This window comes from Miniopterus schreibersii, assembly GCF_964146895.1.
Source record: "Miniopterus schreibersii genome assembly, chromosome: 4".
In the NCBI taxonomy this organism is placed as follows: domain Eukaryota; kingdom Metazoa; phylum Chordata; class Mammalia; order Chiroptera; family Miniopteridae; genus Miniopterus; species Miniopterus schreibersii.
The window spans coordinates 74,022,614-74,048,401 of record NC_138105.1 but is presented as its reverse complement, the minus strand read 5'-3'; the positions used below and the strand labels follow the sequence as shown (position 1 = coordinate 74,048,401).

General features: G+C 58.2%; 3 protein-coding genes across 13 annotated transcripts in view; 2 read left to right on the top strand and 1 right to left on the bottom strand.

Moving 5' to 3' along the window:
- The window catches only part of ELL (elongation factor for RNA polymerase II), a 60,577-nt gene extending 57,573 nt beyond the window's left edge, over positions 1–3,004 (top strand). Inside the window, exons 11-12 of the mRNA XM_081134915.1 lie at positions 370–414; positions 1,028–3,004. Coding sequence (XP_080991041.1) covers positions 370–414; positions 1,028–1,144 — 162 coding nt within the window. The 3' untranslated portion in view covers positions 1,145–3,004. The remainder of the gene's footprint in view (positions 1–369; positions 415–1,027) is intronic.
- Positions 3,005–5,738: 2,734 nt separating this feature from the next.
- On the top strand, positions 5,739–9,598 carry ISYNA1 (inositol-3-phosphate synthase 1). Its single transcript, XM_081134914.1, has 12 exons — positions 5,739–5,779; positions 6,026–6,324; positions 6,556–6,684; positions 6,792–6,953; positions 7,243–7,375; positions 7,468–7,661; positions 7,848–7,997; positions 8,076–8,291; positions 8,416–8,580; positions 8,669–8,782; positions 8,862–9,079; positions 9,190–9,598. The coding sequence occupies exons 3-12, from the start codon at positions 6,565–6,567 to the stop codon at positions 9,284–9,286; spliced, it is 1,569 nt and encodes a 522-aa protein (XP_080991040.1). The 5' UTR covers positions 5,739–5,779; positions 6,026–6,324; positions 6,556–6,564; the 3' UTR covers positions 9,287–9,598.
- Positions 9,591–25,455, bottom strand: SSBP4 (single stranded DNA binding protein 4). 11 transcript variants are annotated; one of them, XM_081134927.1, is made up of 18 exons: positions 25,026–25,423; positions 16,901–16,973; positions 16,512–16,573; positions 16,339–16,423; positions 13,117–13,206; positions 12,597–12,662; positions 12,330–12,389; positions 12,169–12,238; positions 11,959–12,026; positions 11,816–11,883; positions 11,489–11,534; positions 11,371–11,406; positions 11,226–11,280; positions 11,074–11,144; positions 10,924–10,996; positions 10,528–10,556; positions 10,310–10,417; positions 9,591–9,952 (listed from the first exon to the last, which is right to left on the bottom strand). In XM_081134927.1, exons 1-18 carry the CDS (start codon positions 25,082–25,084, stop codon positions 9,923–9,925), a joined length of 1,149 nt encoding a protein of 382 aa, XP_080991053.1. In that variant the 5' UTR covers positions 25,085–25,423; the 3' UTR covers positions 9,591–9,922. The 11 variants fall into 11 exon arrangements, with proteins under 11 accessions (XP_080991053.1, XP_080991051.1, XP_080991054.1 ...); XM_081134925.1 differs by having other exon boundaries at positions 10,194–10,417; positions 25,026–25,384; XM_081134928.1 differs by lacking the exon at positions 12,597–12,662 and having other exon boundaries at positions 25,026–25,455.
- Between the last annotated feature and the right edge of the window lie 333 nt (positions 25,456–25,788).

Genomic DNA, 25,788 nt, shown 5'->3' with positions numbered 1-25,788 from the left:
GGACGTGCCCCAGTATCTCCCTGAATCCCCAGGTGGTCAGGCGCCTCTGTGCTTGGCCTTGAACAGTGAACAGGCCAGCTGGGGTACAAGGGAAGGCGGCCATCTGTCTGCTCTTTGCCCCCTCCCACTGTGCTGACTTATCCCTGAGGCTAGGCCTCTGCACCTTGCCCCCTGGTCCAGCTTCCTTCCACCAGCCTGTCCTTCTTCTATACTTAGGTCAGCTCTCCTCGGGGCCACCTGGAGGCTGTTGTCCCCAGGCCAGTGGTGACATGCAGGTCATGAGTTATCAGGGAGGCACCGCCCCACACACATACTTGGAGCTTCCTGCAGGTGAGGTCATTGTTTTTTTTCTCTTTTGTTTTTCTCTAGACTACTCGTGGGCAGATTTTGCAGGAATATCGAAAAATCAAAAAGGTAAGTTTCCGTACCGCTGTGGGGGTTGTGGGGAGCAGCCACTCTCCATGTACCTTAGTGCCCTCCAGCTCTCTCACTGCTTGGTGGTACAACCCCTAAAGTCAAGGAGAGGAGAAAATGTTTCCAACTTCAGCTACTAGTCTGGCAGGGACGCCCAGCCTCATGGGCTCCGGGCCCTCTCCTTGTGGTCCTTGAAGATATGTTAGGTAGCTCCTCACCAATGCCTGGTCAGGGCATTATCAGCTTTTACTCCTGAAGGCCACTAGCTGTGGGATCATCATGTGTGTACCCTCCATGCCAGCTGGTTCCCTGCCAGCCAGGCCCTAGCTCAGCCTGGAGGCTTCATGCCGGTCTTGCCTCTGACCCTCACCCTAGCCACAATCCCATTTCCCAGGGTAGGGCCTAGAGCTTGGGAAGGACACCAGCCCAGGACTGGCCGAAGGTGGAACAGGGGTTCCTGTTGTTGGCCAGTGGGCACTGGCCTGTAAGCAGGAGCAGTGGAAGCCTGAGGTGCCGGTAGGCTAGCATCTCCACACAGGGCAGCACCCATTACAGCCATGCTCCAGGATGCCAGTGGCTGCAGGATGTAGCTCACCTCACTGCTCTTTTGCAGACCAATACCAACTACAGCCAGGAGAAGCACCGTTGTGAGTACCTGCACAGCAAGCTGGCCCACATCAAGAGGCTCATTGCTGAGTATGACCAGCGACAGCTGCAGGCTTGGCCGTAGCCCCAGGCCACAGGCAGGAGCTCGCCTTCCCTGGATTGACCCTTCTGGATGGCAAGGGAGCTGGGGGCTTGGGAGCGGGGAGAGCAAAAAAAGGGGAAGTTTTTATTTAACAAAATAAACACGAGGAAGACACGTTCATCTGAGCCAGCAACGCCGGCTTTCAGGGGAGCCCCTGCAGACCTGGCACCCAGAGGCCCAGGCAAGGGTGTCCTGATACCTGAGCCCCATACCTCCAGAGCAGCCCCTGCCAAGGACAAGCTCCCCAGGAAACCCACCTCTTCACTGACTACAGCCCAAGGGGCTTCAGCTTCCTCTCACCAGAAGACTTGGCTGGCCTGCCTGCCTTTTCTAGTTTTATACAAAGACAGCCACTTTTAGCTACTGCTCATGAGACTTGAGTCTATTTTTGTATGAAAGAGAAAACATCTTTTTTCTAAACCTGTGCCTCCCCTCCTTGGACGCCCAGGGTCTAGACGCTGCCCTGTGTCCTTTCTGCAGTATTACAGATGCCATTGGAAAGTTTGGGGGCTGGGGACCAGCCTTGGTCACCTCTCCCATGGTGGGTGGACTCTGGCTGAGTGCCTGGCCAGGCCCTCCAGGCCCAAGCAAGGATGGGCTCTTTCTAAGGGGGTGTGCAGGGCAGGTCAACCCCCAGGTCTATTTTGAGAACTCCAGCTGGCCTCCAGAGCAGCTGCTGGAGTCCCTGTCCTGTCCACTATTTCAGGCCCTCAGCTGTTGGGGGCATTAGGGTTCTCTGTGCTACAAGCTCATTATGCAGCAACAGTGCTGGACTTTATTCCATGTTCTCAATTTCCCCTTTGCTGCTGCTTTTTATGTCGTACTGTTGAGACCTCACTCCGTTCCTCAGTCCCTTTGTGGGTCCTGGGGTCATCTTAGCAGAGCCACTACGGGGTATGCACTCAGGGAGGGGCTGGGGGTTGGTGAGGTCAGGGGGCCCCCGAGAGTGAGCACAGGCTGTATGGACATCCCAATTGCTGCTTAGTCACTGTGCCTAGTATAGTGTCCTCCAGAGCATCGGGGAGCCGTGTGTATGTGTGTATGTGTGTGTGAGGGTCCCCAGGCGCCAGGGCATGGTGGGAACTGAGGTTTGTACTCAGATTCAGGGCCACCTTCAGTGGGGTGGCATGTGGCTGTGACCCATACCCCCACAGGGAGAGCAGCAGTGCTCACAGGCACAGCTGTGTGTAAACTGTGGGGTATCTCCTAATGGTTTCCCAAAGAGTAGGTCCCTTGTGAAGGCTTGGACTGTGCCTATCCAACAGTCTCTTCCACAGGCCCATGGGTGCCAGAGCACCAAGGAAGCTCATCCTTCATGTTTCACTAGTTGTTGTGTTTTTCATTTGGAACATAGCAGGTGAAGGGCTGAGCTCACCCTGGACCCCAAGTTGTGCAGACAGCTGTGTTTGTGGATAGGCAGTCTAGTGATAAGGGATCATTTAAGGAGGCCCAGCCCTCTGCCCTGGGAACCTGGTCAAGGGACTCTCAGTTGAATTTCCTTTTTGTTGTTTTTTTTTTTTTTTCCTTTCTTTTAAGGAATTATGAAGCTAAGAAAAGTTTTGTGCTTTGGGGGTTGATGGACAAGAGCTCTAGCTGATTATGGTCTTAACTTATTGATACTGTTTTTTTTTTTCCTTTTAATATTGTACTGTGGAGGAAAACTATTTTGAGCCATGGAGTTGGTGTTTACAAGAACTTTTCACTTTTGCCAAAATGTTACAGTTGAAAAGCATCCACATCTTCAGTTTCCTAATATTTTCTTAAAAGATCTAGTGTCCTTTTTGTACACTAAACAGGCGAATGCTGATTTTTTCAACCTACAATAAATTTCACTGAACTGAATCTAGCAGCCAGTCTGTGTGGGTGTTTGTGTATCTGTCACAGCCAGGTGGCCCTGGTCCTGTGTGGGGCTGGGCTGGGATCAGGCCATGGTGACGGGGCAAAGAAGGCATTCTAGACAGCCTGCCTGAGCTGCTGCCCAGGAATGAGGCCAGCAGGTGAAGCCTGACCTGACTGAGACAGTGGGCCCGCCAAGTGCCAGGGCAGGAGGTCAAGACTGCCTGGTTACAGGTAAGACAAATGGGAGAAACAGGAGGCAGGGGCCATGGGAAGCCACAGGAGGTGTATGAGCAGGGCATTGCACCCCCCCATCCCCCCCGCTGCCAACTGCAGTATGGATGGGGTGGGTTGAGTCAAGTAGGGGGGTCCCCAGGCCTCCAGCAGCACCATGTGGGGTGAGGGGAGCACCCTTATTTGGAGAAACAAGTTGTGACTGATGAAAACAGTGGTGAGTAACTCTTGTTAGTTTCTCCTAGGCTGGCACTCTGGGGCGTCCCCTGTGCCCCCAGTGAGGACGGGGATGCTGAGGCCCATTGGAGCCCCACAGGCCCAGGACAACAGCGGGGGTGGCCGTCCTTGTTCCATGTTCCAGGTGAGCCAGAGGCAGAGGTCCTGGCCTCCAAGGACACAGTGGGGGGTGGGCGTTTATTTGGGGAGGAACAAACAGAGTAAAACCAGGATTAATGTTTAGAGGTCAGGGATGTGGGTCTTAGCCTCCCTGGTGGCCCCCTGGCCAGTAACCTTGGCCAGGGGGCCAGTAGGGAGGTTCAGGAATCAGAGGGGCGTGGGAGGTGAGGTCAGGTGGGCCTGGCAGGGCACAGTGTACCCTGTTTCCCACTGGCCTGGCTGCCACATTCTTCCAGGGGATAACATCACTATTCGTGTCCCCACACCCCGGCGCCCAGGTTGACATCTGCCTCCTGTCCTGTCACACCTGCCCACCCCGCCTTTCTACCAGCCTTGCCCACAGCCCCCCGACACTGTCTGGCATCACCCTGGCGATCACCTGTTTAGTGCACTGCAGCCACAGGCAGTTGGTTCCCTGACCATCCTTCCTAAGCTGAGTCCACCTCCATCGAGGGCCCAAAAGGGTTTTTCCCCACTCCTCGGGACTTACACCATGGCCAAGGGGCTTGGTGCTCCCCCCTCCCTTGCCACTTACTGGATAACATCCCTGATTGTCCTCTCACCAGCACCTGGATCCCACAGCCCCTCCTGTGTACCGGGCTCCCCCTAGGTACTGACACTCAGCAGTAATCAAGATAACTCTGCCCTTGCCCTCGAGAGCCTGTGGTCTAGTGGGGACAGTGGTCTGGTCTGGACAGTGGTCCTCAGTTGCTCACCACCTGCCCCCAGGCAGCACACTCACCTGGTGTTGTACACCTAGCAACCCTAGCAGTTGTCTTGACAGGGAGGAATAGTCCTTTCTAGCTGCTTCCAGCTAACCCCAGCACTGCCCCCTCCATGGAGCCCGCCTGGGCCTGCTCTGCCCCACCAGCCTCCAGCTGGCACCTCCCACACGCTGCCCTGAGAATGCTAGGGCTGGATCTTGGGGCCTCCTTCTTTCTCAGCACACATTCCCATGACATCACATCTGGCCTGGAGGTGGGAGCTCCCTCTTTGACCCTCCAATCCTCTGACCAACTGGACATCCGACAGTTCAATTTCCGGGGCTGGCATCATACCCCACAGGTTAAGCTGCTCAGTCCCACAAGACACTGCCCCCCACTTCAGATACCAGCCACAAGTCCCCTGCCACCCATATTTCTGAACAACTGGCTATAAATCAGGGTTTCAGATGACCCCCTTATAGGTTTGGTAATTTGCTATAATGGCTCACAGTGTTCAGGAAAATACTTCAACAGTCAGAGGAGATGCAAAGGGCAGGATGTGGATACTGGTACAGGGCTTCCATGCCTGTTCGGTGTGCCAACTTCCCAGCATATGTTTTCACCATACCCCACTGTTTAGGGGGTTTTATGGAGGTTACATTACATAGGTATGATTGAGTAAATCACTGGCCACTGATGATCAAACTCAGTCTCCACCCAGGAACCAGGACAAAACCCAAATACTTATATCATATTCTCTGTCCCCAGCCCTGAAGGTCTGCCTTGGTTCCCAATACCACCTCCCCTCCCCAGCCACCTTTTCATCTGCTCCTGAATTCAGTCCCCCAGGTTTTTGTTTGGGAAGCTCTTCGTATCTCTTGATAAGACATGTCTTCAGATCTCAAGACCACTGTCCCCACCAGATCCTTCCAGCAGCCACCTCCTTCAGGCAGCTTGCCCTAACCAGCACTCGCTCTCAGTTCCCTCCAGCTGGGGGTGCCCTGGTCCACTACCAACTCCCCCACACTGGGGGCCCATTAAGAGCAAAGCCTGGGGCCAGTCTTAGATCCCCCACCCCCCACCCCCACAAGACCAGGCCCTGACCATGTTTCCTGTGAATGTTCCCAACTATTCACCTTTTGGGCCAACTCCAGTGGTGGAAACTTTTCAGCCAGAGGAGGCCGCTTGTTTTGGAAAGTTCCTGGGGGAGCAACCCTCCCACTCGCCTGCCAGATTCCCACGCTCCCTTATCACAGGGTGCTAGTGGGATGCAGTGCTGTGGAAGCCCAGCTCCTCCCTAGCTGGCTGACTGGGTCCTTCCCATTCCCTTTTCTTCCCTGCCCACCTAACAGCCACCACCATCCCCCAACCTCATCCTGCCAAGTCCTCCTGCTGTAGCTGGGGAAACCCTGGCCTCCCAGGACCCCCGATGTGAGCCTTGTCAGAGGTCAGAGTGCTTGTTGGCTACTAAGGAAGGAAGGGGGAGGCACCCTGGGCTGGAAGAGTGTCTGGCTTTGAGGTTTACGTCCTAGTTCAGTCCTCTGCCTCAGTTTCCCCCACAGTTTCTCGGACCCAGGGACACCCATGCCTCGTAGGCCCAGCTACCCTGCCCTGTGACTGGGGCCTGGTGCTTGCTTGCAGCTTTAATGTCCTCTTTCATGAAACAGAGCTAAGAGGCTGCATGCCCTAACAGGTTGTGATGCGAAGTGAATCCACGCACTCGGTGCTTGGGAGGGGTCTGCCGCCCACCTGGATGCCCAGCAGCACCCGGCCGGGGCAGATGAGTGATAGCCTCCTGGGCACTGCACTGTAGGGCCTCGAACCCTAATCCAACGCCAGGAGCCCACCCCCACCCTGCTCACCAGCCTGGGCGGAGCGAGGGGCGGAGCGAGGGCGGGGCCGCAGACCTTTTCTCCTCGCGCCCCCGAGCACTGGCTGGGCGCGCTGCGCTTTCTGCTACGCTGTCTGAACCGACTCCACGTCCGTGAGTGGGTGAGTGGGGCCCCTGGCGGGGTGCGGGTCTGGTTGGAGAGTGGTACCCACATGCCAAAGTTGTGAGTCCCTGTCAGGGCACACAAAAGAACCAACCAATGAATGCATAAATAAGTGGAACAACAAATGGCTGTTTCACTCTTCTTTCAAATCAATAATAAAGTATAAGAATAAAAGTCCGCTCTGCTTGCTCTCGTACCCGCTGGCTTCCTGCCAATCCTGTGCCCCTAGCTTGCTGTGATGGAGGCCGCAGCCCAGTTTGTGGTCGAGAGCCCTGATGTGGTATACAGCCCGGAGGCCATTGAGGCGCAGTACGAATACCGGACAACAAGGGTCAGCCGCGAGGACGGTGTCCTCAAGGTGGGCTAAGGACGGGGAGGCCGGGGGCTTGGAGACCCAGAGAGCCGGGAGGGGGTGGGATTGCCCAACGTCTGCGGCCCCAGGCTCACTGCGCTGCTTTCCCTCAGGTGCACCCCTCATCCACGCGCTTCACATTCCGGACCGCCCGGCAGGTCCCCCGGCTGGGGGTCATGCTTGTCGGCTGGGGTGGCAACAACGGTTCCACGCTCACCGCTGCTGTGCTGGCCAACCGGCTTCGCCTGTCCTGGCCCACGCGCACGGGTCGTAAGGTGGGGGTCGGGTGGGTTGTTGCGGAAGCTAGGGCTCCGCTGGAGTCCCCGTGCATGACACGGGCTCTGAGAGCTCTGAGAGGATGGGTCTCCGGGGGCTTGGACTCCAAGGGTCTTAAGGGAGCGGAGCCTAAGGTGGTGGCAGGCTCTGGAGAGGGACCTTTGGGGGGGGAGTGGCTTACGCCCTATCTTGGGGCAATTTGGGAGGGGCCTACAGGCCCTCCCACACCACGCCCACCTCAACGACACTGTCTTGTTCCGCGCACCCCCACCCCCACCCCGCCCCCAGGAGGCCAACTACTATGGCTCGCTGACCCAGGCAGGCACTGTTAGCCTGGGCCTGGACGCTGAGGGCCAGGAGGTGTTCGTGCCCTTCCACACGCTGCTGCCCATGGTGTCGCCAGAAGACCTCGTGTTCGACGGTGGGCAGGGCCCTGGGTCAGAGGTGGGGTGGGAGACGGGGCCGCAAGGGGCTCAGCTGTAGGGCCTGGCTGAGCCTGAGGGTTGCCTCCAGGCTGGGACATATCTTCGCTGAACCTAGCCGAGGCTATGCGGCGCGCGCAGGTGCTGGATTGGGGGCTGCAGGAACAGCTGTGGCCGCACATGGAGGCCCTGCGCCCAAGACCCTCGGTCTACATCCCAGAGTTTATCGCAGCTAACCAGAGCGCACGCGCAGACAACCTCATCCCTGGCACGCGCGCGCAGCAGGTGCAGCACTTGTTCCCACTACTATTTGCCCCTCACCCGCTACCTGTTCCCCATTTGCCCCTGCATTGTTCCCCTTTTGTCCCCATGCCCCATCCCGAGGGTCCCGGCCCCTCTTTGCACTTGGGGAGCTGAGTAGTCCAGGCCTCCACAGGTCAGGGAGCCTGTACTACCTACCCCCCTCCGTAGCTGGAGCAGATCCGCAGGGATATCCGTGACTTCCGGTCCTGCGCGGGGCTGGACAAAGTCATCGTGCTGTGGACAGCGAATACGGAGCGCTTCTGCGAACTGGTCCCAGGCCTGAATGACACTGCTGAAAACCTGTTGCGTACCATCCAGGTGGGTGCACCCCAGAGTGGAGCATGGTCAGGGTCAGCCCCAAGGACCCCTCCACTGACTGCCTGCCTGCGCCCGCAGCTAGGTCTGGAGGTGTCACCTTCCACACTCTTCGCTGTAGCCAGCATCTTGGAGGGCTGCGCCTTTCTCAATGGGTCCCCGCAAAACACTCTGGTGCCTGGCGCACTTGAGCTCGCATGGCAGCGCCGTGTCTTTGTGGGCGGAGATGACTTCAAGTCAGGTCAGACCAAGGTCAAGTCTGTGCTGGTTGACTTCCTTATCAGTTCTGGCCTCAAGGTGCGTGAACCTGGGGGGTACGTGGACCTGGGTGTACGTGGCTCAGGGGGTGGGGTCTAATTCCAAGCTCTGGGGCTCTTGCATTGCGGGGTCTGCAGCATCTGCGTGCCCCTTGTTCCTGTAGACCATGTCCATCGTGAGCTACAACCACCTGGGCAACAATGATGGGCAGAACCTGTCAGCGCCGCCGCAGTTCCATTCCAAGGAGGTGTCCAAGAGCAGTGTGGTGGACGACATGGTGCAGAGCAACCCGGTGCTCTATGCACCTGGCGAGGAGCCCGACCACTGCGTGTGTGGGATGCAGGCAGGGGATGGGGGGGTGGGGGGCGTCACCTGGCCAAGGAGGGAGACGTGTGTGACCCCATGCCGCCCCACAGGTGGTTATCAAGTACGTGCCATATGTAGGTGACAGCAAACGCGCAATGGATGAATATACATCAGAGCTGATGCTGGGCGGCACCAACACGCTGGTGTTGCATAATACCTGCGAGGTGCGGAGTGCATGGGGGCAGGAGTGGGATCCCCCACACCTGCCCATGCCACCCATCACCTGACCCACTGGCCCTGCAGGACTCACTCCTGGCTGCGCCTATTATGCTGGACCTGGCGCTGCTGACAGAGCTGTGCCAGCGGGTGAGCTTCTGTACTGACTCAGATCCGGAACCTCAGGGCTTCCACCCCATGCTGTCACTGCTGGGCTTCCTCTTCAAAGCACCGCTGGCTCCACCGGGAAGCCCTGTGGTCAACTCACTCTTCCGACAGCGCAGCTGCATTGAGAACATCCTCAGGTGTGCCCTACCTGGGGGGCCCCTACCCGTAGTCCTATGCTCACTCAGGGCTGGGCTGGTCACAGGGCCCTAGGGTTTGGAGGTCCTGCTGATTCCCCACCATCCTCCAGGGCCTGTGTGGGGCTTCCACCACAGAACCACATGCTTCTGGAGCACAAGATGGAACGCCCCAGCCGCAAGCAAATTGAGCATGTGGCCACCGCCTGAGGTGGTGGCCATACAGCTCCCAGCAACTCCTACCCCCTTTGCCTCTCTGGACCCACCCTTCCAGGCCTCCCCAAAGACAATAAAGGCATTGCCACTATCAGCCACACTTGTGGGTTTGGGGGGTTTTGACCTAACCCTAACCACCTCCCAATTTTTCACCTGGCAAAGACTCCTATCTACCCTTCAAAACTTGTCCCAACCCTCGGGGACTTTCCAGAACCCCCCTGAAAGTGGGGCTGAGACCCCCAGGATATGGAGGGTGTGGCTGCAAGCCACAGTGAAGTAATCAAGACCATACACCAAAAACCAAAACAAGTTACATTTATTGATGGGGGCCCACCCCTTACTGTCCAAGGAAAAGGAGGCCCCCAAGGAGTCTCCCAGGACAAAATAGAAACGGGTGAGGGAGGAGAGTTGGGCCCATACAGAAAAGAGCATCTCTGAGGTCCTTGCGTTTTTGTTTTTAATAAAATGAGAGTCCTTCATGTGGGCCTCCAAGCCTTGGCCAGGAGTCCAGCTGCCCGAGGTATGACCTCAGACCCTCCCCCTTTAGACCACTGGGGCCCCTGACCCTTGGCCTTGGGCAGGGGCTCTGGGCAGAGGCGGCTGGCAGTGGGCAAGGGGCTTGCTACCCCATCACACGCTCATGGTCATCCCGGGCGAGTACTGCGGAGAAACGAGGGGGTGGCGCGCGGGGGGGGGGGGGGTCGGGTTCAGCTGTGGCCTAGGCTGGGACCCGCCCCCCAGGGAGAAAGGGCCGGGTGGGGCAGGGGGCAGGTGTCCAAGTTAGGGAGTTGAGGCCGCCCTGGGGCGTGGGTCACAGGGTGGGGGCAGGGTAGGAGTGTGAGACCAGGGCAGGATGGGAAGGGGAGAGGGGAGGAAAAGGATACCGCGGCCGCCCCCCCACCTGGCCCGCCGCGGTCACGGTCTTGCTCTGGCCCCCCGGCCGCCCCGCCGGGGCCTGCCCGCCAGGCCCCTCCGGCCCGACGCCGCCGCAGGGGGGGAGTCGACGCAGTCGCTTACACTTTCGCTCGGGAACGGGTGCAGGAAAGTCCCGGTGGCCGCCATCTCGCCATCATCCCGCGGGGTGCCCGGGGCGGTACTCAGGCCGGCCACGGCGCCGGGGGAGCTCTGGGGGTAGCCGCAGTCAGCAGAAGACTCCTGTCCTGACCCCACCACCACCGCGAGGCCCCTGCGCAGTCCGCCCCACACCCCGGCCTCGCCTGAGCGTGGCCCCTCACCTTCGGCAACCCGTCCATGTCGCCCGAGCCTGAGGATGACAGACAAGGGAACACACGGCTCATGCACCTGAGTCAGGGTCCACCAGTCCCTCCCTGAACCACGCTCCTATCCCCCCCACAGCCGCACCCAATCCCTCAGCCCAGCCACTGGGGGTCCCGAAGGAAGGCCTAAAGGGATATCAGTGCTGGTAGCCAGGCGTCCCCACGGTTTAGTTACTGGACCCTCACCCAGTGCGGCCCAAGTCACTGAGTCGCCCACGAAGGCTCAGGGTGCGACCTCGATGCCCCTACAGGGAACACAGGTGGAGGGGCGGCTGGGGGGGAGGGGGCGCATCAGCGGGAGCATGAGGCTAGCAAAGCAGCCTGTGGGGGGTGGGTCAAGAGCCACCCACTCACCCAGAGATCCGTTCACTTGGTGAGAGTCCAGCGTGCTCATGGCTGCCATAGGGCCCTCCGGGCCCAATGGGAACTGTGGGCAGAGGGGGGGTGTGGGACTTTGGCCACTGCCCCACCAGAGCAGCCCCTCTCCCACAGCTCCCCACTTACATTAGCCCTGCCAGTGCCTGGCCCCATTGGATTCATGATGGTGTACATGTTCTCACTGGAGTTGGTGGAGTCTGGGGAAGATGGTGCATGAAGGTGGATATGAGAGGCCTCTCCCAAGCACACCCCTCCCCTTGCCACCCAGGCCCTAGTACCTCCAGGGCTGGGCATGATGGGTGTTCCAGGGGGCCCACCGCCTCCTGGGGGTCCCTACACACAGAGGTAGACAAAACATTAGAAAGGCCCCCACCTGCTACCCTCCATCAGGTCTCCCAGCGTTGGCCCCAGGGCCCCACTTACCGTATAGCTGCCAGGGGAGGAAGCGGAATAAGGGATCTAGGGAGAGGGGCAGCTGTGAGCAGTCCAACTGTATCCACCCCCAACCCAATCCACCCCCCCACCCGACTCCCCAACTCACCGAGTTGCCACTGGGGCTGGCCCATGGGCCACGAACTCCAGGGCCCCTATTAAGAGATGGTGGGTGGACATGAGCTGGGCCAGGCAGCACACCAGCCCCCCCCACCCCCACCCCCACCCCATGGGCCAGGCCCCATTAGCCCAACATGTGCTGTTGGCTAATTTGTAACCACTTGGAAATCCCAACCCATCACTCATTGGCCTTTGGGTCTTAGCTTCCCCACCCAACATTCGAATAAATAATATCCCAGGCTATTGTGCTAATCCAGCCCAGGAAACTGGGTGGTGGCCCTCGTGAGCACACTCCAGGGGTCCCCTATGGCCTTACATGTTCATTGTGGGCAGGCCTGGGCCAGCAAGGGAGTTGGGTGGGGGCCGCATGCCACCTCCGTAGCTCTGTGAAGGGGGAAAGGGCCCTGAGTGCAGGCCAAGAGGGGAGAGCTCCTGAAGCCCCCTGGGTTCACCCCTTACCTGGGCCCCAATGCTGGCCATGCCCCGTGGAGGAGTCACCCTCTGCATTGGGCCCATACTGGGATGCCCTGGGGTGGGAGCAAAGAGAGGTGGTTCAGGTTGGGACACACACCTGGGGGGGTAGGAGGGGTTGTACAATGAGGCAGCCCGGATGAAGCACTTAAAGCTGGGATCCTGATGGTGAACACCAGCTGGAGCTTCTCTACTCACCCTGAGCACGTGGGGAGGGGTCCATGGTGCCAGGGAGGAGGGGCTGGGAGCCGGGGAGGCCCACAGGAGGCTACAGAGGAAGCATAGCAGCAATGAGTGTTGGAGCCCCCACCCCAGCCCAGCTCCTGCCCCCTCCCTCCAGTCTGTCTGCCCTCTGTCACCTGACTTGGCATCCGAAGAGTGGGCCGGGGACCCCCTGGGAACCTCGGTGACATGAAGGGCTGGAAGAGGTGGACCAGAGGTCAGCACGTCTCCCTACCCACTCACCCCCACAAAGCAACCTGGTTCCTGCTGTGCCCAGGTCCAAAGCCTGGCTCACCCCCTCCTCCAGGCCCAGCCAGCAAACCACAGTGGCCAGTTCCTGGTGTGTGTGAGCAGAGGAGCAGGGTGTGCATGGTCAAAGGGGCAGAGGTGTCACATGTCCTTACCTGAATGTGAGGCCCCATCATGGGGGTGTTGGGGTTGTGGGGGGGCGGCTGGGAGCCAAGGGGGCCCTAGGAGGACAGAACCAGATGGGTTGGGAAGAGCTAAGTCACCAGAAGCTCCACTGTTTCCTGAGACCCTGCTCAGTCTGGCGGAGGGAGGTGAAGTGGAGGGGACGCCATGGAGGCAGGAGGGTGGGCCACTCACCTATCTGCAGGACTGGGGATGTCCCCTACAGGAGGGGTCATGGGCCAGACCCGTGACTCAGAAAGCCATGCTCTGCGGGCCCAGGCACCCTGGCATGTACACACACAGGTCTAGTGTGCAGAGATCTCACCCTCTCCTAGCCCCACCAAGGCCCACATGTGCATCCCCACCGTACCTACAACCCTCTCACCCAACTCCAGCCTGCCCACCTTGGGGTTTCTCCCAACCTGGGACGCCCACCCATCAGCACCTGCACCTGTCATTCTCTGACACGTGTACCCAGGATCAGGGGGACAAGGGCCCCAGCCCTGGCTGTACCTGGAAGAAGCCAGGTGCCATGGGACCTGCTGCCACTGCATCGTTGGGGGCTATGCTCCCCATCACAGGGCTGGGGGCAGCTGCAGCACTCTGCAGGGTGGGGGAGACACGAGGGTGTGGTCAGGCCAGTTCTGCCCCAATGCTCCCTCAGCAAATAGCCAGTCCCACAGAACCCAAGCCACCTGACCCTCTGTCCAAGCAGGGGAAGATGCCTGGAGGGTCCTCTAGGTGACAGAGCAGCTGCCCCTGTGTCCCCACCCCAGTTTAACAACCCTGACAAGTCTACAGATTCAGATTTGTTGGGTGGCTTTGAAAGGGCTCTGCCTCTTTGCTGCACCTGAGAACCTGGAGGTGGTCAGGGCCCAACCCAGTTGAGCCCATAGCCCATGAAGAAGGTCAGGGATCCAGAGATTCCCAACCCCCTGTGTCCAGAGCCTGAGGACTATGAAGGTCTGAAAATGTCAATCACCCAGGACTGGTATGCCCTCAGTTGTCCAACACAGGCTGATTCTTTCCATCTGAATTCAACCTCCGTCTGGTAGGGGCACCATCCCTACCTAACCCAAGCCAGGCCCTTCCCAACACACCCAGTGTCGTCCTGGCTGACAAGGCAGCTTAGCTGGACCCCCAGTTCTACCTAACACACCTCAAATAAACAGACAAAAGATCATTCAACAGCTTCAAGATGAACCTCCCTCCCCAGGGTTCCTCCTCAGAGCTGCTGTGCAGACTACTCCCCCCCCCCATTCCAAGAGAGAGGGGAGGAAGAGCTAGACTCCCTAGGTGCAGTCTCCAGGCCCCCAACCTCTCTTCAGATGGAGGAAGGGAGAAGGGCAGGTGCTAGAGGGGCTTGAGGGGCATTATCTTGTGGGCCAAGGGTAGAGATACAAAGGGAAGGCTGACAAGTCATTTCCTCTGCTCAGTTCCAAGTCCCAGGCTTGTCAGCTTTTGGGGCCCATAGAGCAGTGGGGGAGGAGGGATGGAGGGCTAGTCTATAGGGCAGAGGGGACACATCAAAGGATAGGGAAAGGCATCGAGTTAGAGAGCACTTTTCTGGGGGCCCCTCCACTCCTGTCTGTCACCCACCCTCCACACCTACCCCACCAGGCCCCAGGAGGAAAGGGATAGTCTTCATCACAGCTGTTTCTGAGGCTGGCATAAGCCAGCACCAGGGGTGATCAGGAATGTGTGGAACTGCAGCCACTTGGGCTCAGGGGAGTTAAGCAGTAGCCCAGTCACATTTCCTGCCCTACAGGAGTGGGGCAAGGGGCTCCTGAAGACACTCTTCCCTAAGCGAAACTGTAGTCTGACACCCTTCCTGCTCCTTCTCAAAGGTCTGCCTCCAAAGGACTCCTGCCCAGGCCCCAAGCTGGGGGTACTGGTGGGAGCCCCCACAGGCCTACAGTGGCTGAGAGCATTCCCAAGTCCCAGCACAGGTCATCTGAAAGTCTAATCAACCCTGGGGGGTGAGGAGGACAAAGCTCTCAGCCCCTGGGTGCCCACTGCCTCTACCTCACTACAAAACAAACACAGTCTGATGGCCAGTAGCAGCTACTCTGGCAGGAGCCTGCTTCAGTGGCTGGAGGGGGACACGTTCTGAGCCCTGGGTCTGTCCACCCCACACTGCCTACCCCATAGGAAGGGAAGCAGCCCCCCTTCATAGCCACAGCAGGTGCCAGAGAGTTTCCTGGTCAAGGAGGAGAGGGTGGTGGTAGGGAAGGCTGCAAGCAGAGCTCAGGACCATGAAGGGGCGATATAGGGTACCCCTCACTTCTGTGGCTCCTCAACTCTAGGCCCTGAAGGGGTAATGCACAGCCTCCTCTGGACCCCCACGTCAATCATCCACTCAAAAGCACCCACCCAGAGTTGCCATGATAATGGCCTAGGCGCTGGCATTTTTTCGAGATGCCCAAGTGGCCTGGAGGGGAGGGGGTTAGAGGAGGGCTGCAGCCCCCCTGGGAGGGTGGGGAAGGTTCTCTCAACTAGAGTGGGGGCTGCAGGGACCCATCACCCTGTGCACCCCCATCACTGTGCCTGCGCTGTGCCCAGGCCCTCTGCTGCCATGGTAACTGGTGCACACAAGGAAGCACGCTCACACCAATGTGGAACCCTAGTTCCTTGCCCTCCCAGGAGGCACCAGAAGCTGTCAGACCCAGGTGGGGGCTGGGGTGCTTTGGGGCCACGGGGGAGACACTGGAGAGGCACAAGGAGGAACAAAGCTCCAGACACCCCTGGGCCCCGGGTCTGGTGGAACTGGGACACAGGGACAACAAATGCACAGAGGGATCTGATGGGGGAAAACAGCAGGGACCCTGGCTTCCATGTAGCGCACATGTGTGTGGCAACTTCAGGTACATGGCAAACCCCTGCCCCTGCTGCACCCTGGCCCTGCAGAGGCCTGAGTTCAGGTGCCATTACAAAGAGAGAGGTGGGGGCAGCTGTGCCCTGGGAGGCCTGAGGGGAAGAGGTGAGGGCACCAGCTGGAGGACAGTGAGGGCAAAGGGTGGAGGGGGTGGAAAGGGGGAAATTGCCTGGAGCTGCACCTTCCCCAGTAGCTGGCTGAGTTGCTGCCTGGCCCTCAGGCCCACAGCCTAGGGTCCTCAAGCCCTCCCTGGTCTGCCCCTGATCTGTCTGAGGGGCCAGGGTGAAGAAGATAAAGGCAGGGGGCTGCCATCTGCACCCCATGACAAGATGCCACCCATCTCCTCATGTCTCTCTCTCACACTCACTCACACACACACTCCTCTCTCCAAACAGGCCTCTGGTGCCGTCCCTCCTCATCAATCAAGAGGGAAACTGAGGCCAAAGAGGTAAGTCAGCAACCCCAGTCATAGAGAAAGTCATAGGTGCTGTCAGCTGAACTTCTGAAATCCTGGCTGGGCTCCTACCCCAGGAGGCTCAGAAAGGCTGGGTTGGCAGGGGACAGGTAGTAGTGGAGGTAGGAGCTACAGTCTGTCTAGCTTGGATCAGGGGCTCAAGTGAAGGGGAAAAAGAGGAGCCAGCCTCAGGAAGGTGTTGGGGTTGCGGTGCAGTGAAATGAGCCTCCCTGTAAGTGACCTGGGGCCCAGTGGAGGGCACAGGGACGCAGGCACCCAGCCCTCCTAAGCCAAGCACAGGCCACACAGCCACCCCCCACCACCCCACCCTTCTCCACCCCCACACCAGGCCCCAGGCCCCAGGCCCACCACCTTGCCCATGCCGGGTCCCTAGGGCGGGACTCACGTAGTCCTGGAAGGCCTTGGCCTCACTTGAGTGCTCGCATGCCTCTCTGCGGTCAGGCGCTGCACAGTACAAGTCCCAGAACACGCTGTGGGTGGCAGGGAGAGTTGATGATTTCCCCAAGTACCCCCCACCCAGCCCCCTCCATAGCCTGCCCACACCAGCCCCACACGCACCACCACCAGGAATGCAGGAAGCCTGGGGGCTCCCCCAGTGTGATGTTCTTCTCCCATCGGATCTGCACAGGAGAAGGAAGGCAGGTGAGGAGCCACTGCCCAGTCTGCTGGATCCCCATCCCCCCTCAGGCAGGGAACATGGGGCAGGGACCAGGGGACCTTGCAAGGTAGCCAGGAGGGGACAAATGGGTAAGCACAAGGGCAGAGGATTGCAACAGATCCTCAGATGGACAGAGAAAAGCCTCTATGCCAGCTTTGGGTCCTGACCCACCCCAGCCCTTAGTTCCTAGGGCCTTCAGAGGGGCCATCTGACACAACCACTGGAGCCCCAACAGAAACTGGGAGGAGAGGGACCCTGGGGTAAGGGTAGAGAGGCCAGTCCAGCTTACCTCGGACAGAAAGGTCTGAGCTGACTTCTGGGCACCAATGTGCAGCAGGTACTCATACACATACAGCGCCAACCTGAGGGTGGGGCGGAAGTGGCTCAGGCTCTCAGGAGGCCTGGGATCAGGTCAGCCTCAAACCTGTCCCCAAGGGTCCCAGGCCAGGCACCTGCCTTCAGATGGGCAGGTGGAGACGAGGGGCATGGGGCCCACAATGGGCCCTCACTGCACCACCTCTAGCCTCACTCACTGTATGCCCTGGTCCCCCAAACCCCCATCTCCCCCACTCCTCACAGGAGATGGCCTCCTCCCTAGCTGCTCAGTCTTGCTAAGTCCTACACATCCATCAACACCCAGCCTGCAGGTCCCTCCTCTAGGCAACACTGCCAGCAGTCCCCAACCCCCTATTTCCAGACCAAATTCTAGTCAATTCAACACCCTCTTGTGGACTAAGTCCTAGCGCCATCCTGCTGATGCCAGGACCGCAGAGCAACCTTGGCCCCGGAGAGGTCTTCTGCCTAGAGAAAGGGCTCCTAGGTATCACTCCTGACTGTATGCTACATGACGTCTCTAAGCAGGCATCTTGAGCCATGCACCCAGCACCAGCACTTCATTCACTCCCAGCCTTGCCTGATGAGGAAGGAAAGGGCCCTCCTCTCCTCCCTGAGGCCTTCCTCCTCCAGGTGTCCCTGGGCCCCATCCTCTTCCTGGGGATCAGTGCCTGCCAACTCTCTGTACCAGCCCTCAGGGAGTCTGGGACAGTGTGGGTGGGTGAGGGGAGATGGGGCCAGCAGTTCTACTCGGCTGCCAAACGCCCACAGTGCCTGGTACACCCCCCCTCAAACTCAGCAGCAGCCCACCCCAAGAGTATGGGACACCAGCCAACCAGCAGCGCCTTCTTTGGGCCACACAGGAAGGTCTGCCCATCCACACTGCCTCCCAGGCCTCTCCATCCTTTGCCTCCACCTCTGCTTCCCCTCCCATCTGTCTTCTACACCAGCTGGCGGAGGGACAAGATCCAGCCCCCTAGCCATTCTGAAGCCACCCACTCCACTGACACAGACCCCTCTGGATGCCTCAGGATCCTCCTACTGCCCAGTGAGGACTGAGGTGGGCTGAGGGGGGAGGGGGTCTGGATCCAAGACTGGAGGATCCCCGAGGGCAGGCCTGAGGCTATGCCTCCAACTTAACTGGCCACTCTCGGGAGGCTGACAGCCCCATCTAAAAATAAACTTGCTTTGACTCACCCTCCTGCTCTCCCGCCCTTCCCAGCCAGGCTCCTCATTCCTCACATCCCAGCCCCTGAACCCATCAGACACCCCTGCCAGCTCCAGCCCTCTGTCCTGCCCCCACTACCAGCCCCACGGATCTGCCCTTACACTGGATCCTCTTCCTTCCTTCATCCACCTGCCCATTCTTTCATTCATTCATTCAACAAACATTGGCCCAGGGCCTCCTTGTGTAATGAACACACAGACCCCTGTCCCCCTGGAGGCTACCTGCTTGTGAGAAGGAACAATGGAGCAACAATACAAGAAGGCAAGCTATATGGTGAATTGGGAGGCAGTGTGTACTACGGAAGGACAAGAGGGGGATGTTGGGGGTTCTGAGAGGCAGCCATCTCAGGGTGAGGTGTGTCCATGGTTCACACTGCACCACGTGACCTGTGACAGCCACCCAAGGGACAGGGATGGGGCACAGAGGAGTAGGGCTCATGGCAGTCACACAGCTCCAAGTGTGTGTGTCCCCCAAGACTGGCCACAGTCCACACCATGTCATCACACCCCTCTTGGCAGTGCCTCCAGCCCAGGACCCCCAGATTCTGATGTTGCACCCCCCCCAGCAGTCTCCAGCATCTGTCCCTCTCCAGCACAGTCACCTTCCCTGCCCCCTGGACTCCAGGCTCATCTGTCCAGCTCACTCCTGTGATACCTCCCTTTCTAGAGGCTTCCTGAGCTTTCTCAGGTGACCTGCATTCCCAGGCCCATATCCATTGGTGAAAGAATGGACATGAAAAGCCCAGACCTGTTCACCACCCCATCCTCTGGGCAAAGAGAGAAGCTAAGGGTTCCAGCCAGCCCCTTGCCCACTTTGGGGGTCAGTGCAGGGAGCAGGAAAGACTGGAGGAATGAGAAACCAGAGACAGGTAGCAAGATGGAGTTGGGGGTTCAGGATGGGGGAGGGCACGGGCTACACTCTGGCCATACACCCCCAGGGGCAGAAGGCCCTTTTCAGGGGACCCTAAACCTCCTGAAGAAGTGGCCCTGGCCTGGCCAGGCATAGCTCAGAGGTTGAGCATTGACCTAGGATCCAGGGGATCGAGGTTTGATTCCTGGTCAGGGCACATGCCCGGGTTGCCGGCTCTATTCCCAGTGCATGAGGCAGCCAATCAGTGATGACTCTCTCATCATTGATGTTTCTATCTCTCTCTCCTCCTCCCCATTCCTCTCTCTGAAATCAATAAAGATATATTAAAAATAAAATTTAAAAAAGTCATCCTTGGCCCCACCATATCCACCAAGGACTCCATGCTGCCAGCCCACCAGGTCCTTCTCCATCTCCTGCGGCCCTGGACTGTCCATGGTGGCATCTGACCTAGACACAAGTCTAGGAGCCCATGCCTGCCTGCTCTACTCTCTATCAGTCTAGGCCTCTCCTTTCCTCTCTCTAGGCAACCTCCCTCCTGCTCTGATGACATCTTCACACAACTGCACACAGGGTGCTCCAGCCTGGCCTTCCCAAAACTGGGGTCCACCATCCATCTGGCATCTAAAGGCCCAACCTCAACTTGCCCCCACCATAGCTTCTCCTCAACCTCACCCCTGTCTCCCATCCCACACCTGTGTGGTCCAACCTTGGTGGTCTGGCCTTGACTCACAGAGGTGTGGTGCATGCTGTCCCCCAAGATTGAGATCACTACACTTATTAAATTCGGGTAAAATATATTTTTAAAAATATATCTTTATTGCTTTTCAGAGAGGAAGAGAGAGAGCTGAAACATCAATGATGAGAGAGTCATTGATCGGCTGCCTCCTGCATGCCCCCAACTGGGGATCAAGCCTGCAACCCGGGCATGTGCCCTGACTGGGAATTGAACCCCGATCTCCTGGATCCTAGGTCGATGCTCAACCACTGAGCCACGCCCGGCCAGGCAGGGTAAAACCTTAAGGAGAAAGTTCTCTCCTGCCATTTCCACCACACACCTGGTCCAGGTCACCATCTCTCTTACCTGAATTTTGACAGTACCCTTCCAATGGCTGCTCTCTCCCAGCCCCTAGACTCTCCACACCTCCTTGACAGCATTCTTCGCTAGACCTTCCACTGCCCCCAACACACATACTGGCCACCCTCCACGCTGCGCCTTTGCACAAGCTGTTTCCCTGCCTGGGGCACTTCCACCTAGAGACTTCCATGTCACCTGTCAGAGGCTTCCCTGTTACACCTACTCCCCACTCCCCTGCGCCCAATTTCTCCCTATCATCTTATTTATTCCCAGTTGACACGTCTTTGCTCACTGTCTGCAGCCCCCACTGAAATGTAGCTGGGAGGGCAGAGATTTGGTCTCTTTCCCTCCCTGCTGAGCTCACAAGACCATCCTGGGCCCCTAGCCACCCAGATCCCCTCCTGAGATGTCAGGACAACTACCTGAAGTGGTTGGTGAGCACTGTTTCGATGTTAAGGATTTGGGGGTTTACCCCAAGAGCAAAGAGAAGCTGGAGAAGATTCTCAGTTTTGCTGACTTTTCTTATGTGTTGACACTTTAATTTTCACCAGGATTCAGTCACAGGGAGGAATTCTGGGCTGTTTCTCTTGTTTTGGGTAAAAAGTTTTATAGCCAGGACATTGGGTCAGGTTGTTTTGGGACCTCTAGGGAGGACTTAGGCCTCTGATCATCCAGGCTCTGAGCTCGGTTACAGGGGAGAGCAGGGCTCTGGAGCCAAATCCCAGGGAAGCAAATGACTTGCAGAACAAAGAGCCCACCCAATGGAGGGGCTCCTGCTACAAGAAGGCAGGTGGTTGGCAGGGAGCGTGGGATGACTCCACCATAATTATCAAGAATTACTATAATTACCAGGAATTAGGGTAACGAGTGCTCCCTGCCCAGTACCCTCCTACCCCTTGAGGCCCATGGATGCACACACTGCTGGGGACAGGGAGAGGCCATGTACTCACAGCCTTGTTTCACCACCTGACCCCATCTTATCGACCAGCCAGTTCCCAGTGATGCCCCCCAAATGGACTCTCCAGCCCACACATTTCCTCCCTCCTATCTGCCACCCTCAAGGCCAGGACTTCAGCTATCTCTTGCCAGGATGGTGGCCAACCTCCTCATCAACCTCCTGGCAGCCTCTGCTGCTTACAGCTTTTCTCCCACCCAGTGGCCAGTGATAACCCCCCTCACAAATTCCACCCCCACCTTCCCCCTCCTCCCATTCTCTTCCCAGATGCCTCCTCTTCTCAGGCCCTTCCCCAGAGGCTTCCCTGTGTCCACTGACACTGTTCAGCCTCCAGGACTCAGCCTAAGGGTTCCTTCCTCAAGAATCTCTTACCCATGCCCTCACCAACAAGGATGCCCATGGTCAAACCTGGAAGCAGGGATAGACACACAGGTGACTGTCTCACCTGCTGGGCTATAAACAAACTCTCCGTGGCTAAGTGCCATTCTCAAAACCAATCCCAGGAGAAAAACACAAGTTGCTCAGTAACGCCAACCATCGTTGCCATTTATGGATCTATTCTAAATCCACTTGGCAACACAAAAGTGCTCAAGGAGATACACACATACAGCAGATGTTTAGACCTCTCCCCCCAATTCAAAGGCAGAGCCTCTGAGACAGAAATAGAGCAATACAGAGGGCACAAAGGGTCCTCCAACTGTCCCTGTCACTTTCATCCCTAAGTTAAAAAGACCCAAGCCCTGGCCTGTGTGGCTCAGTTGGTTGAGCACTGTCCCATGCACCAAAAGGTTGGCAGTTCGATTCCCAGTCAGGGCCCATGCCCAAGTTGCAGGCTCCATCCCAGGTCAGGGTGTGCAAGAGGCAGCCAATTGATGTTTCTCTCTCCCTCTCCCTTCCTCTCTCTCTAAAATAATTTTTTTTTTTTTAAAAAATTTTAAATAAATAAATAAATAATAAAAAGACCTAAAACCAACAACAAATGCAAACTAGTTAGTTCTGGGTGGCAGTCACTCATGGGCTTCCCCATAGCCTCAGCGTATTTACTATTTACAGGAGAGGCTGTGCCTTGATTCAGGCAGTCCATTAGGACCCCAGCCTCCCTTTCGCCCTCCATGCCACCCCATCACTGTACTCCCTAAGCTTCGCTGTGCACCCCTGCTAGGCAGGAACCCTCAATCAGTGTACCCAGCAGCTGCTCTGTTTCTGAGGCAGTCTGGCCCAGACCCCACATTGAGATGGGGGGTCAGAAGGGCTCAGGAGAAAGAGAGGAAAACACAGTCCAGGAGAGCCAAGGACTTGAGCAGTGCAACTCCTTCACTCCATTTCACAGAGAAGGAAACTGAAGCTCAGAGACAGGAAGTGGCTCAGTTGGTGGCTACCTGCAGCCTCTCAGGCAGTCCTTTCGAGAATCCTGCAAGGCTGTCAGGCCACATTTCAGATAGCGAAACAGAGCAGTCAGCCTACCTCTCTAGTGCTCTCCGTGAGCTTAACAGGTCACTTCCTCTCTGGGCATCCCCTTTGGAGAAATGGGGGATGTAACCATATGGTATTTTATAAACTTCCTTTAGCAGCAGAACCCCATCTCCAAACCAACATTCTTCTAGGACCCTCTACAGGAAACAGATGAGCACAGGATGACTCTGGCCAAAAAGGAGACTGGAGAGCAGGTGACATGGCATCTCTAGCCTCCACAGGACATGTTTCTGCAAATTCCCCCATCCTCTGAGACCCTCTGCTGGACAGGCTAGGGAGTGAGGGGATGATGGGGGAAGTGGCCAGGATTCAGATAACCCCCTTTCCAGCCCTGGCCAAGAGCCAAGGCCAGGTTCAAAGAATCAAATCTCTGCTGGAATGTCTGATGGAATTGAAACCCAACTCCCAACCCCACTACCCTCAGCTCAAATCCCTGATTCTCTACCTTCTTTGCTCTCCACAGCCACATCTAAGCTGCCATCATCAGCTCTTACCCAGATCATTGTGCCCACCTCCCCTAAATCCCTTGGCCTCCACTCCCCACCCCCTATAAGCCCCACTCCACATGGGAGCTAGAGTGCACTTTGACACACAAGCCTCTCTGGCCCACAGTCCTCATGGGCAGCCCTTCCCCCATCCAGGGCACCAGCCCAAGATCCTTTGCCAGGCCTCATCCCAGGGCCTTTGCACTTGCTGTGCCCTCAACCACCTGCTATTCCTCCAGGTCTCTGCACACCTGACAGCCCCCTTATACTTCACTATTACCCACTTCCCCACTTCGCTTTCTTCATAGAGTATCTTGAGATCATCTTTCCGCTTGGCCTCCCATTTATTTGCCTTGACACCTGACTCCTTGCTAGAATGTGGGATTCTTCAGGACTGAGACCTGCCTTCCCAACCACCACACTCCACCCAGGCCTAGAAACCAGTGTAAGAGGACGACTCGGGGACACACCAGGACCCCCAGGTATGGGTTGACAATGCCAGACATGCCCTGCTTCCAACCTGGGCAGGAGCCAGATGCCAGTTTCGAAAAGTCTTTGTGCTTAAGGGTACTTGAAAATGGAACCCAACCTCAAAACTGTGCAGATGGGAAAGGGAGGCCTGAAAGGGCAGTTATTTGCCTAGCATCTTCTGGCCAGAAGAATCTCTTCTCCAAAATGACCCTAAAGCTGGGTAGAGAAGAGACACTTGTCCTTGTGGAGGAGAAGGAAGTCCCACTGTTAGCACAGGTAGAAGAGTCAGGACAAGAGAGGGGTGAAACAAGCCCACATCCAGGGCTCCTCTTTACTGCCAAGACATACAAGTCCTCACTGGCCTGGCCCTCAAGGAGCTTCATCAAGGAATTCTGCAGAATGACCCAGCTTCCTCTCTGTTCTTGCAGTCTGTTTCCCACCCAGGCCACTCTAAGTGGCTGGACTTCTTAGGATCCTGCGAATAGGCCACTGGCTATCAGACAAGGAAAGCTGTCCCTCCTGCAGGCACCTTTCCCTGGCACTTTAACAAAACTGCAAGCTGCTGGGTGCCCTTGCTGTGAGAAGGTCGCAGCTCCCAGCACCTTTCAAGTTCTCCCGCATCCTAAGAAATGGCACTGATATTACGTTTGCATTTCTCTGGAAAGAAAAATGAGCCTAGGAAAGGGGCACTCCCTTGCCTAATGCCACAGAGAAGGTAAGCGGCAGTGCCAGCTTCAGGCTGCCACCCCGCCCCAGACCAAACCCCCACCTCTGAGGGCCCCAGCCCCAATCTGCAGGGTCTGTGCGTTAGATACTGTTCTCCTACCAGCTCAAGGACACCTAGTACCCACTGCCCAGCGCCACGCCCAAAATAAGAGGAGGGGCTTCTGGGCTCCAACACCCAGAGGCCCGCGCCACAGGACTGAGCCTTGTGGCGTCCCCAGGGGTCCCACACAGCTGCCCAGAGGACAAGTGGCCTCTTTCAAGCTCTTCATGCAGCGCGAGGGTCCAGAAAGGCCAGGCTCCCCCGCCCTGGAAACTCCCCTGGAGAATGCGTGAAGCAGCCGGGATCGCGATCCCGCACCCACGCGCGTCCGCAACCTCACTCACTCAAGGTTTGACCGTCAAGGAGGTCTCGCGACCCTCAAGTCCTGCTCGGATCTCGCGCCCTGGTGTCTCACGCGTTCCCACAAATCTCCCAACCCCTCAAGCCTCTAGGGTGTCTCACGCCCCTGCAGTGTGGCGCGCCCCCGTTATCTTACACCCCTTTAACTCTGAGGATCTCGAGATGCCCCCTCAAACCTGACAACTCCTTGCGCCCCTCACGCCCCGAGTCCCGCGCGCCCCCTCAAATCTCGCGCCCCTCTGGTCTCGCACTCCCCCTCAAGTCTCGCGGCCCCTCAAGCGCACTCGGGTCCCGCACGCCGGGCACCCCGCGCCCACGTGCCCCTCGCGGAGCGCGCCGGCGTTGGGGCCCACGGAATCCGCGCCGCCGCCGAGCTCCGCCCCCGGTCCCCAACTCACTTCTCCCGGGCCTGACTGTCGGAGGGCACGGCCGAGCCCTTGCCCCCTTTGGCGTACATAATGCTCCGAGCCGCCGCCGCCCCGGCCCACACCTGTCAGGCGGCGCGGCTGGCGGCGCTCGTCGTCTCCATAGCTACCCCTCGCCCAGGGCCTCACCGCCCGGAGCCCTGCGCAGGCACCGCGGGCATCATCCGCGCGGGGGAGCTCCACACGGCGGCGGCGGCGGCGGCGGCGGCGGCGGCAGGGGCGGCCGCTCCAGCTTAAACCGCGGGTTTATTTTCTTCCTCTCTTCCCACAGCGCGGGCTGTTCCGGGAAGCGCGCGCCCCCTCCTCCCGCCGCGCGCGCCCCCGCCGGCCTCCCTGTCGCCCGCGGGCGCCGCTCTTAAAGGGGCGATGGCGGGCGTGCGGGTGGGTCCCGCTGCTGGAACCCTGGGCTGGGCGCGCACGCGCAGGGTTCTTCCCCCCACCCCGCGCGCGCGCGCGCGCGCGTGTGTGTGTGTGTGTGTGTGATGGCCACATACACGCAGGGCATGAGTGGAGACGGCCACCTTGGGACGCACAGTGGGACACAGCTGATCAAGGCTGTACACACACACCTCGGATAGGACCAGCCCCCCAAATTGCACACCCAGGAACACAACCACCCACTCAGTTGCAAATACAATCTCACATCCAGGACACACGTTAAGTCCGAACAGACCCTGGAACAACTACTGCTACGGGCGGTCACACTGGATGTATCATTCCCCAGAGCTCCCCACAC